An 11,730-nucleotide genomic window follows, 5' to 3' on the forward strand; every position below is an offset into this window, starting at 1 on the left:
TTAGAAAATAAAGGGGAATTGATTCATCGTTCAGTCCTATCTAATCGCAGTTTTTAGTATATCCAACTGAGTAAACCTGTTTGCTTTTTTAGCTGTGATAACGTGTTGATGAACTGTTGCTCTGATTGTTTCTATTTTCTCAGCCATGACGCAATAAACTCCCGCGCTTTAGTAATTCACCGGTAGCTAATAGAAACAACGCATTCACGTTCCCTGTGTCGATTTCAACCAATAGACACAGAGAGTGCGTGCCAGCCAATGGCGAGCGCATGCCTAAGGTCTTCGATCCAATGACCCCTGAGTAAGGTCGATAAAGCTAGCCAATAAGACGCTAGCAGTATTGTGTGACCGAGGCAGGGTCTGCCGGGTTCATTTCGCCGCTCCTCCACCCGGCTGCTCTTTTTGGATCTCACTGCAATGGCGGAACAGCAGCAGTTCTACCTCTTGCTGGGTAACTTGATGAGCCCTGACAACAACGTCAGGAAACAGGCAGAGGTAAGACGAGGAAAAAAACAGTTTTTAGTGGCTGACAAGTTCGGCGAATGCTGGAAGTCGTGTGGCCAAGTTAGCAGAAGCTAACCACTTAGCTGTCCATCCTGGCCGCGCGCAGCCTCTCACGTCAAGCTCGGTAGCCCACGTGCGCTGTGAAGCCGAGTACTAGTCAGCTAACGCTAACTATCACCATGTTGCGTAGTTATACGTGGACATAATTTCGATGTCACAGATACCAGCGCTGTCATGACACCATGTAGCCGTACGTGTCTCGGCAAAGCTCGGGCTGTTCGGTAAAAAGTGAACGGACCCGTTTGTCGGAACCAGCCTCCAAACCTCCAGCTGACAGTGGCGCCTGTAGAGTACAGGAAGTAGCAGCAAGCTAATGAGCTACCCACAGTGCTGCTAGGTTTGTTAGCTAGCACGCTAGGGTTCAGCACATTGGCTTGCTAAAATATTAAAGCGGAATATTGAGACTGAACGTGGCACATATGCTGAGTTACTGCTGCGGTGATAAACAAACCATCAAAGGGATAGGCTGTAGATGGTGAGGTAGTTCATTCAAAGGGGCGATTACTTATGCAATGGCCTCCGGTCGTGTTAACTAAAAGTCAAGTCTTAACCAGACAGTTTTAAACTAGCAGCCGTGTTTCCCTTCGTGAAGTTGATCATCTCAGTTTCAGACACGTCAGTAGCTAGGCTCGTCTCCTCGGATTAGTTTCTCTCAGAGGATTTGTTTAGGCTGTGTCTAGCTCGTCTATTCACTCTCCCCCCCCTCACAACCACCATTATTAGCCTCTTGTCGCCGCAGAGCATTGTTACCAGCGTCCCCCTCCCTCTCCGGCACCCCGACTTTTGGATGAGGTGGTTGAATCTTATCACACACCGCCTCTCTCTACCAGTCAGCGTTTTTCTTTGATAAACTCAGACTGTCTGCCGGGATGCTAAGCTCACTGGAATTCATCCTTTATAGGAACTCCTCCCGTTCTCTTTTACTCGCATAATAGGAATTGATCCACCTGTATGGGACCTAAACTCACATTTTAACAGTTGAAAGATACAGTTAGTCACCCTTTATTTTATTTTAATTTTTTTGTAGTTAATCCCATCACTAGTTCATCCAAGTGGTGGTATTGTGAGAAGCCATGAAGTGCATTTGAATTTGTGTGGCAACCAAACTCATTTAGGCTTTAGGTGGACAAATGGATTAGTGCAGTAGTTCAAGTCAGGTTATAAGAGGAGTGGACTTTGCAGATTGATTTGCAGGTAATTCAAGGGTTGCTCAACCTGAGCGCTTGGTCATTCTGATTCTAATTGTTTGGGATTTGATTTTAGCCCAGCCGTTGGCACATCTGTGCTCCTCCCTGTCTCATTTTGTCAGTTTGGGAATCATTGAAGGTGGCTCTCCCGTGCAGTTGTGTTAAGAGTTTGTATTCGATCCTTCCACATGATGGGGATGCTGAAACTACATGCACATAGTGACTTTTACCAGAGCGCACACCAGAGGTTTCACTGTATCCCTGTGGAGTCTCATTTAACTTGGGTAAACCAGCATAACAGTGGTAAAATAAATGGGTGGCTCTTGTGTATGAGCCCATTAGGGCTCATGTTCAGTTTATAGCCATATTCGGTACACTTGCACAAATGTCACACTTTTACTGCTCATTAAAATACTGATTGTCTTTATAGCAAACATCAGTGATGTACAGGGTTTTTCCTGGCTCAGAACTGGACATTTGGGGTGCGATTATGCAAAGAAACACAATGTGAGTTGAGGCAGAGTGTTACCTTACCTGACAGATGTCTATGTATTTTCCTGTGGGTTTTTTTTTTTTTTTTTTTTTTTTTTTTGCCATTTTTATAAGGAAAATATATTCATGCTTCTGTAGCTTAACCCTCAGTAAAAATGGGAAAAGTGAATATTCAGTCCTGCCTTTATATTTCAGGTAATCCCTGATATGACCTCACTGGACAGTCCTTATTATTTTGACCACAGCATCTGTTTAAGCTTGAGTGTTTTGTTTTGGGTTTTTTTTTTTTGGTTTTCTTTGTAACTGCAGTAAAGGGAACATGATGCTGTATTAGCAGTAGAAATTCATGTTGTGCATGGCCTGTCTGATCCTAACCGCGGTGCTTTCATTTTCTTTTCAGGAGACCTACGACAATATTCCAGGCCAGAATAAGATCACATTCTTGCTACAAGCTGTCAGAGATGCGTCTGCTGCAGAGGAGGTTTGTACACGGATTGTGAACATATCTGTGGCATGACATGGTGAATTTTTTCAGCCTGAAGCAGGGGAACTTCAAAAACTTGGCCACTTAAGAGCCCATCTGAGACATTTATGATCTGTTGTATTGTGCTCAATAAAGTCTTGACACACCCAAAAACGGACCATTTAGGCCAAAGGTCAGACAAAGTTGACGTAATTCTTTCACCTTTAAAATCTTAAGTTGTCAACAAATGTTGTGTATGAAATTTGTTTTTCACTCGTTCACATCTCCGTGGGTTTTTCGGGTGCTGTGTCACAGTTAATATGAGACATTACATGCTAAATAAATGGATTATGTGCATTTTTGCCCTATATGAATAATGTACTGAGTGGGTTTTAATACACACAATAACTTGGAAAAACATCATCCAAAGTAATCAGGGATGCGCTCCAGCCTCTGTCAGAATCTAATAAAAGGATGGTGAAATATTAAATCCAAATATTCTTATATATGTCTATCTGTCGTAATTATTACCCATTCAGATGGCAGTACACATGGGAAAGAGTGATGCAATGCGTGACACTGAAGCCTGCAATACCTTTTATCTCTAAAAGATGCAACATTGCTGGCATTTCAAGTATGTAGTCCGGCTATCACATGTGAGGCCTCGGCGCTGCCTGACTACGGCTTGTTGTGAGTCAGTTCTGGCATTCAGGCAGTCATGTTTACTCTGAATCCACCAGCTGCTTGGGTCCTCATGCTTCCTCTGCTTTACTTTACCTCAAGGCTGATATTTTTAGAGGCTTGAAATGGGAGCAGGCAGAGAGGTGCTTGGCCCAGGGAGAGTGACTCTGCCATTCTAAGACACTCGGTCTGGTTTTGTTTTTGTTTTTTTTTTTATTCCCCTTAATGACCACTCACTCTAAAGGTTTTGGTTACCCGTTTGGTAAACCAAAACCGTAACATGTCTTTGCAGAAGGAAACGATTTGTTTCACAACACTTGTTAAATAGAGAGCATAAACTATAAAACTAGCTGGTCCAGTAAGCCAACTGCCCAACTAAACTGAAAAAGGAACACTTGTGTATGGGTGTCTGACATGACTGTTTAGGTATGACGTCATGTTGAAAGCAGCATTGTATTTAATAATTTTTTTTGCCCCCACAGGTCAAACAGATGGCAGCAGTGCTGCTGCGGCGGCTGCTGTCTTCCTCTTTTGAGGAGATCTACCCAGGCCTGACCGTGGAGATGCAGACAGCCATCAAAACAGAGCTGCTGACGGGCATCCAACAAGAGACTTCCCCAACCATCCGCAAGAAGATCTGCGACATTGCAGCCGAGCTGTCCCGGAACCTGATCGGTGATTTTTATATTTATTTATTTTTTCTCTCTCACTCTCTTCTGGTGGCTGTTAATTAAACGCTATGGATAAGCCATGACTCAGTATTTCCCATGTTATGCAGGAATAATGGGCAAACATTCTCATGGGTCATTAATGAAATTCTCAGATGTTGATCAAATAACATTCAAAGTGGAAATTACTGAGGAATGTTTGGTGTTTTTGTTTAATGTAGATGACGATGGGAATAACCAGTGGCCAGAGGTGCTCAAGTTTCTGTTTGATTCTGTCAACGCTGAGAATGTCGGCCTCCGAGAAGCTGCCTTGCACATATTCTGGTGAGCTCATGTTGCATGATGAATTCAAACTCTTACTCAGGCGGATGCACTGATGGCTGACTGATGTCTTCCAATGATATCTTTCTAGGAACTTTCCAGGAATCTTTGGCAACCAGCAGCAGCATTATATGGAAGTTATCAAGCGCATGCTTGTTCAGTGCATGCAGGACCAGGCAAACCCACAGGTAAGGTTTTAGGATGGGGCATGGCCTGGTAGCTGAAACGTGATGTCATTTAACTTTGTGTGGATCTTTCTTTCATATCACACACCTCTCAGTTCCCTTTCTTAGCTGCTTTTATGTATTTAAATTAATCTCACAGATTCGTACCCTGGCGGCTCGGGCTGCAGCATCTTTTGTTCTGTCCAATGAAAGCAACACAGCTCTGCTGAAACACTTTGCTGATCTCCTGCCGGGAATCCTGCAGGTAAGCTATAACACATTGGTGTGTTTGTGATTTCAGATCGGATCACTTTGTACTGTAGATACGGAACCCGTCAGTACTTATGTTTTTGCACCGGTAATGGCTTCTGAGCACTAAGAGCATCAGTCATTTAAGATCTATTAATTAAAGTTTAATGTTGGATATCTGCAAATGGAGGCTGGAACTTCAAAGTAAATGGTCTACTGCTTACTCGGAGTGACATGATGTTTTCATACTGTTATGATCGATTCTGACGACAGTCTCTGCATTGAGAGGTTATTGAAGTCATGTGAAAGCAAATACACATGCAAGTGTTTGGTAGCGTTTGTTCCTGCAGGTTATAATAATGCAGCATCATTATGAAATATTGGGCATCTTGGATCCTGTAGCAAATCTTCTATTGCAGTAGCATATTTTGTGTTTGACTCATAAAGGTGGAAGAGGAAGTCAGGACAGAATGTGGCATTAACTTTGCCACACCTGTTGAATATATTTGCATTACAAACCTACCTGTTTGTTTGATTTACCCATCAGGCAGTGAATGAGTCATGCTACCAGGGAGATGACTCTGTGCTCAAGTCTCTGGTGGAAATTGCAGACACGGCACCCAAATACTTGAGACCCAACTTGGAGGAAACACTGCAGCTCTGTCTGAGGGTAAGCTGCAACCTCTAAATGGTGAATATCTCTTTACCACTGATCAAGACTCGAGGCATCGTTTCATGTGCAATTGTCCTGTCTCCTCAGCTGTGCGCTGATACCAACCTTACAAATATGCAACGGCAGCTGGCATTGGAAGTCATCGTCACGTTATCAGAGACGGCAGCGGCCATGCTAAGAAAACACACGGCCATTGTAGCACAGAGTGGTAAGAGCTTGATTCAGCGGCCTCTATAATGATGTGCCCAAATAAGATGAGTGGAGTAGTTTTGATAGAAGTCTGTTATGTTTATTAGTGCCTCAGATGCTGGCTATGATGGTGGATCTCGAGGATGATGATGAGTGGGCGATGGCAGATGAGCTGGAAGATGAAGACTTTGACAGGTACGTCCTATTTCCATCTTTGAGGGTCGGTACAGCATCTGCGTCCCCTACTTCTTAAAGTACTCTGAAGTTCAGTAGATGTGTGCGTGTCCATAAGTTCCTGGATGTTTCTTGTGCTTCACCAGTAACGCTGTGGCTGGGGAGAGCGCGCTCGATCGAATTGCCTGTGGTCTGGGAGGGAAGATCATTCTTCCCATGATCAAACAGCATATCATGCAGATGCTGCAGAATCGTAAGTAAAGCTGCACATTACTGCAGCACTGATTTAACTTTAATTAAGCTACCTTTTTTTTTTTTTCATACAGCAAAATTAACAGCTGCTTTGGTACTAAAGTGCTTAAATTTGTGTCAATTATGTGTTTCCTGCTAGCTGACTGGAAGTATCGCCATGCTGGGTTAATGGCGCTGTCGGCCATCGGTGAGGGTTGCCACCAGCAGATGGAGGCCATCCTCCAAGAGATCGTCAGCTTTGTCCTCCTGTTCTGCGCCGACCCTGTAAGGAAACGGCAGCCGTTGTACAAAAGTGCCACTCAGTTTACTTAACTGTCTTAATGGTTGGTTGATCAATGTTTAGTCGCATCATTTCCCATTTCTTAATCATTTACACTTTTTTTTTTTTTTTTTTTTTTTTTTTTTTTTCTCTCCTTCCTAGCACCCAAGGGTGCGGTATGCCGCCTGCAATGCTATTGGACAAATGGCCACAGACTTTGCCCCCACCTTCCAAAAGAAATTCCATGATAAGGTATCTGAAGTGACTTAAACAGCTGTGCAAGCATTTTCATTTTCTTCATGGCTACAAAGACAGTTTGTTTATTCGTTTTAGGTGATCTCAGCCCTGCTGCAGACCATGGAGGACCAGAGTAACCCTCGGGTGCAGGCCCATGCCGCCGCCGCCCTCATAAACTTTACAGAGGACTGTCCTAAATCGCTGCTCATCCTTTATCTGGACAACTTGGTGCAGCACCTTCATGTCATCATGGTTGCCAAGCTGCAGGAGGTACAGTAAAGTGTTCGAGGAGACCGTGCATTCACAAAGTCGGTGTGTGTGTGTGTGTGGTCTGTTTCATACAAATCATTTCTTCAACCTTCAGCTGATCCAGAAGGGCACGAAGCTGGTGCTGGAGCAGGTGGTGACATCCATCGCCTCAGTGGCCGACACCGCAGAGGAGAAGTTTGTGCCATATTACGACATGTTCATGCCCTCGCTCAAACACATTGTAGAAAACGCCGTGCAGAAGGAGCTCCGGCTGCTGCGCGGCAAGACCATAGAGTGCATCAGTCTCATCGGCCTGGCTGTCGGCAAGGAGAAGGTATACTTTGACCATCAAAGCATACCATGTGCCAAGATCCTAATTCAAGGTTATTCCCTTTAAATTAAGCTTTAACCCTCATATTCGCACATCTTTCTCTCTGCCCTTCTAGTTCATGCCAGATGCATCGGCTGTAATGCAGCTGCTCCTCAAGACCCAGACTGACTTCAACGATCTGGAGGATGATGATCCCCAGGTAGGACGACTTGAACAAAACTTAAAACTATCTAGTTCAAGGTGGTGGTCACACACAGTCAGCTGCTATGGTTTGTTCTCGGTTTAGATCTCCTACATGATCTCAGCCTGGGCGAGAATGTGCAAGATTCTGGGGAAGGAGTTCCAGCAGTATCTGCCGGTGGTGATGGGCCCCCTGATGAAGACTGCCTCCATCAAGCCTGAGGTGGCCCTGCTTGACAGTAAGTAACAGACAGCTGCCGCCTGTGCCTCCTGCACTGACTTCTGATGCGTGTCCAGTTTGTTCTATAAGCCTGAAATGAAAGTCTGCAGGCATTCAAATGATCAGTTACCAAAGCATGCTTTAAACCTGATCAATCCAGTGGTGAATAAAGGCTGCAGCCATGTACCTTTACCCATATTGCAACGAATCAGTGTCCGTAGATTAATAGTCACAAATCTCTGAAGAATATCTGCTCACTGTCACGTGTTCATATTTAATATTGCAGTAATGTGCTGCCTGCTGGGACTTCTATATGTGATTCTTGTATGTGTAATGTAAAGGATTCACTTAAAACTCTTTCACTTTTCTCCTTTTAAAGCCCAGGACATGGAGAACATATCAGAGGATGATGGCTGGGAGTTTGTCAACCTGGGAGACCAGCAGAGTTTTGGAATCAAGACAGCTGGCCTGGAGGAGAAGGCTACTGCCTGTCAGATGCTGGTGAGAAGAAAATGAGACTCAAGACTGTCCTGAGAAGCTGTGGATGTGGTCATCACTCACTCTTCCTCTTCTTTCTTTTTCTCAGGTGTGTTATGCCAAAGAGCTGAAGGAAGGTTTTGTTGAGTACACAGAGCAGGTGGTGAAACTCATGGTTCCTCTGCTCAAGTTCTACTTTCATGATGATATCCTCTTGTTATGACATTTTAAACTTCAGTATAATTGAATGGTCTGATTCTTATATAGCAATTTCCTATTCTTCCAGGGCACTCAGTGCTGCATGATTTTGGGGGGGCAGGGGCATTCAACCTTTAAAATAGTTTAGCTGGATTCAAACATTCAGGAGGAGGCAGCACGATCAGATTCCATGTTTAGATGTTAAAGACTTCAGCATGAACGTCTCTGATGGTTCCACTGTTCAGATTAAGTGAAAATACAGGTGACGTTGGCCTTAACTGTCTCACGTGTGCGGGTGGCAGCAGCTGAGTCCATGCCCCTGCTGCTTGAGTGTGCCCGGGTTCGAGGACCAGAATACCTCACCCAGATGTGGCACTTCATGTGCGACGCCCTCATCAAGGCCATCGGCACAGAGCCAGACTCGGATGTCCTGTCAGAAATCATGCATTCGTTTGCCAAGGTAGCTACATTTTGGGCTTTTTTTTTTTTTTTTTTTTTTTTTTCCCTTCTCTCCCCGTGAGCCATGTTATTTTGTGCACTGACAAAAGTGTGTTTGTTAAAGTGCATAGAGCTGATGGGAGACGGCTGTCTGAACAGCGAGCATTTTGAGGAGCTAGGGGGCATCCTGAAGGGGAAGCTGGAGGAGCACTTTAAGAACCAGGAGCTCAGGCAGGGTGAGACTTCAGAAACACAAATATTTTACCCATGACAAATGATACATCACAAATACCATGAGGGCATGATTATTTTAAATGCTGGTACAAAATCCTAACACATACTTGTGTTATCCAGCTAAGAGACAGGATGAAGATTATGATGAGCAGGTAGAGGAAACACTACAAGATGAGGTAAATATTTTTGCTTTGTGTGTTAACCTTCAAAAATGATGATGATGATGATGCAAGACACTCCAAGCCATCATGGTGTTTGTCTTCTCCCAGGATGAGAACGATGTGTACATTCTGACCAAAGTATCTGACATCCTGCACTCGGTGTTCAGCAGTTACAAAGAGAAGGTGCTGCCTTGGTTTGAGCAGCTGCTGCAGCTCATTGTCCAGCTAATAGTGAGTGATTGTTGAGCACTGTTTTTAGTATCATATGTACATGGAAACTGGAAATGAATACTACTAAACTGTCTCACTTGTCTTCAGTGTCCTAACAGGCCCTGGGCTGACAGACAGTGGGGTCTGTGCATCTTTGACGATGTGGTGGAGCACTGCAGCCCCTCCTCGTTCAAATACGCAGAATATTTCTTGCGGCCGATGATCCAGTCACTCTGCGACACGAGCCCCGAGGTCCGGCAGGCAGCTGCCTACGGCGTCGGCGTCATGGCTCAGTTCGGAGGCGAGAACTACCGCCCCTTCTGCACAGGTATGACCTGGTCTTTACTTTACCTGCTGGCAGTTCAGTTGTTTAGCGACACCTACATGATGTGCTCTGGTCTTTCTTCTTCGTCACAGAGGCCCTCCCCCTGCTGGTCAGAGTCATCCAGGCAGCTGACTCGCGCTCAAAGGAAAACGTCAACGCTACAGAGAACTGCGTCTCTGCTGTGGGAAAGCTCATGAGGTTCCGACCAGAGTGCGTCAACGTTAACGAGGTCCTTCCCCACTGGCTCAGCTGGCTACCGCTCAAAGAGGACAAAGAGGAGGCGGTCCACACTTTTGACTTCCTCTGTGACCTCATTGAGAGGTAGGGTACCGAGACTTCATTTTCCTGACTGTCTATGAACCACCTCCACCCTGCACACCTGACCTCTCAATCCTTTCTCCACAGCAACAACCCGATTGTCCTCGGACCAGAGAACGCAAATCTTCCTAAAATTTTCTTCATCATAGCCGACGGCGTCTCAAATGAATCTATCAAGAGCGAAGACGCGTGCAGCAAGCGGCTCGCTAACGTGATCCGTCAAGTGCAGGTAAGCCCAGAAATGTAGACACAGCCCTCAAATCTACTTTGGGTAATCTGCAAAGCATTTAAACATATTCTTGTCATATCTTCCAGACCTCAGCAGGATTGTGGACACAGTGCATATCGACACTCAATGAGACGCAGCAGAAAGCCATACAGGACCTTCTGAGTACTGCCTGAACCTCGCCTCCGTCACCTCCCTTCTCTTTAAAAATTAAAAATCAAGCCCATTAAGAAAAGTTGAACTCCTGAACCTCCTCCAAACACTCCCTCTTCTTCCTCCTGCTCTGATCTGTAGTGCATATGGATGCTGGCTTCACCCCAACCACAACCCCCTACCAACTACATTACTCCACCTACATTCAACTGACTTGGAGCAGGTTGGATATGAATGACGAAGGAGGACTCTGGCCATCTGCTTTAAAGACTTTTTACCTGTATTGACGGGAGTGGGATAAGAGTAAAAGGTTTTGTCTCATCACCGTTACACGTCTTCTACTCGGATGTTTTTATTTTTTTCCCAACCATTCCCAGACATGTGACCGGTCTCGTCGCGCCCAGACTCAATCACCAAGTCGCCCTACACAAACTCATTGGACAGTCGGGCTCAGGAGGAGCTACAGTGGGGGGGGGGGGACGTGGGGACAGGACAATTCTAGTGGACTGAGCAACTGAACGAGGTGGAAATGCACACTGGGCAATCACTGCCTGTCTCCTGTGAAATTATTATTTTATTTTTTTGTATTTTTATTTTTATTCTTTTCTCGTTTCACCCTAGCATTTCCTGGGGGGAAATGTCCTCTGACTACTGCAGCTCAGAGCTTTCAAAAGTAATGGCATGTTTAAGTGGCTAACCCTAGAAAATATTCATCGTTAGGAAATTTACGTCATTGTTGTCTGGGAGAGTTGATATCGACTTGAGCAGCTTTCCTCCATAGCCTTCCAGACAGCTGTTCACAGGAAGTGAAGCATTTGAACGGTTAAGGGCCCTTTTTAGGTAGCAGCATAACGACTCGGTGCTCTCTAAGAAGTTGGTCACAGCTGTAAAGCCTGTGGCGCGTTGGTGAAATATGAAGTGTAGAATGAAATGTATTTGTTTAAGTACTACCTTACTCTTAACTTTACAGTTCTGACCCTTTGCAGTCCTGCAGGTATGTGATGGAAATCCAGAAACTACCAAGAATAAAACTACATTTGAGAATTCTGAAAAAGTGGTCTTCATTTTCTGCTTGCAACTTCCAGTCATTCGGCATCTTGGACAACCAGGGGAAACTGTCATCACATGTCTACACGCGCATATTTTGAAGCTTTGTCTAAACTGGCTTTAATTTCGCAACACATAAGATGTTGATTCTGCCAGTGCCATCCTGATTAACATGTTCTGTAAGCTGAAATTCAGTTCAATTCTAACCCAAAGTAGTGTTTACAGCCAGGATTAAAGTGTTCAAACATGTGGCACAGCTGAAAGTAGTTTCTGTATAAAAAAATCATCCATCCATCTTCATCCGCTTTATCCGAGGCCGGGTCGCGGGGGAAGCAGCCTAAGCAAAGAGGCCCAGACCTCCCTCTCCCCAGCCACCTCCTCCAGCTTATC

General features: G+C 44.9%; 1 protein-coding gene across 1 annotated transcript; it reads left to right on the forward strand.

The window, feature by feature from the left end:
* Positions 1-335: 335 nt before the first annotated feature.
* ipo5 (importin 5) lies at positions 336-11,347 on the forward strand. Its single transcript, XM_085397820.1, has 26 exons — positions 336-495; positions 2,644-2,724; positions 3,870-4,062; positions 4,277-4,379; positions 4,468-4,564; positions 4,701-4,805; positions 5,337-5,459; positions 5,550-5,670; positions 5,759-5,846; positions 5,972-6,078; positions 6,217-6,341; positions 6,499-6,588; positions 6,670-6,843; positions 6,938-7,156; positions 7,269-7,352; positions 7,440-7,572; positions 7,933-8,054; positions 8,140-8,236; positions 8,516-8,688; positions 8,791-8,902; positions 9,021-9,076; positions 9,170-9,292; positions 9,380-9,599; positions 9,689-9,917; positions 10,002-10,143; positions 10,230-11,347. The coding sequence occupies exons 1-26, from the start codon at positions 418-420 to the stop codon at positions 10,314-10,316; spliced, it is 3,282 nt and encodes a 1,093-aa protein (XP_085253946.1). The 5' UTR covers positions 336-417; the 3' UTR covers positions 10,317-11,347.
* The last annotated feature ends 383 nt before the right edge of the window (positions 11,348-11,730 follow it).

Source organism: Rhamphochromis longiceps, linkage group LG23 (genome assembly GCF_057381845.1).
Source record: "Rhamphochromis longiceps isolate RC_006_pf linkage group LG23, R_longiceps_female_GT1.1, whole genome shotgun sequence".
NCBI lineage: Eukaryota > Metazoa > Chordata > Actinopteri > Cichliformes > Cichlidae > Rhamphochromis > Rhamphochromis longiceps.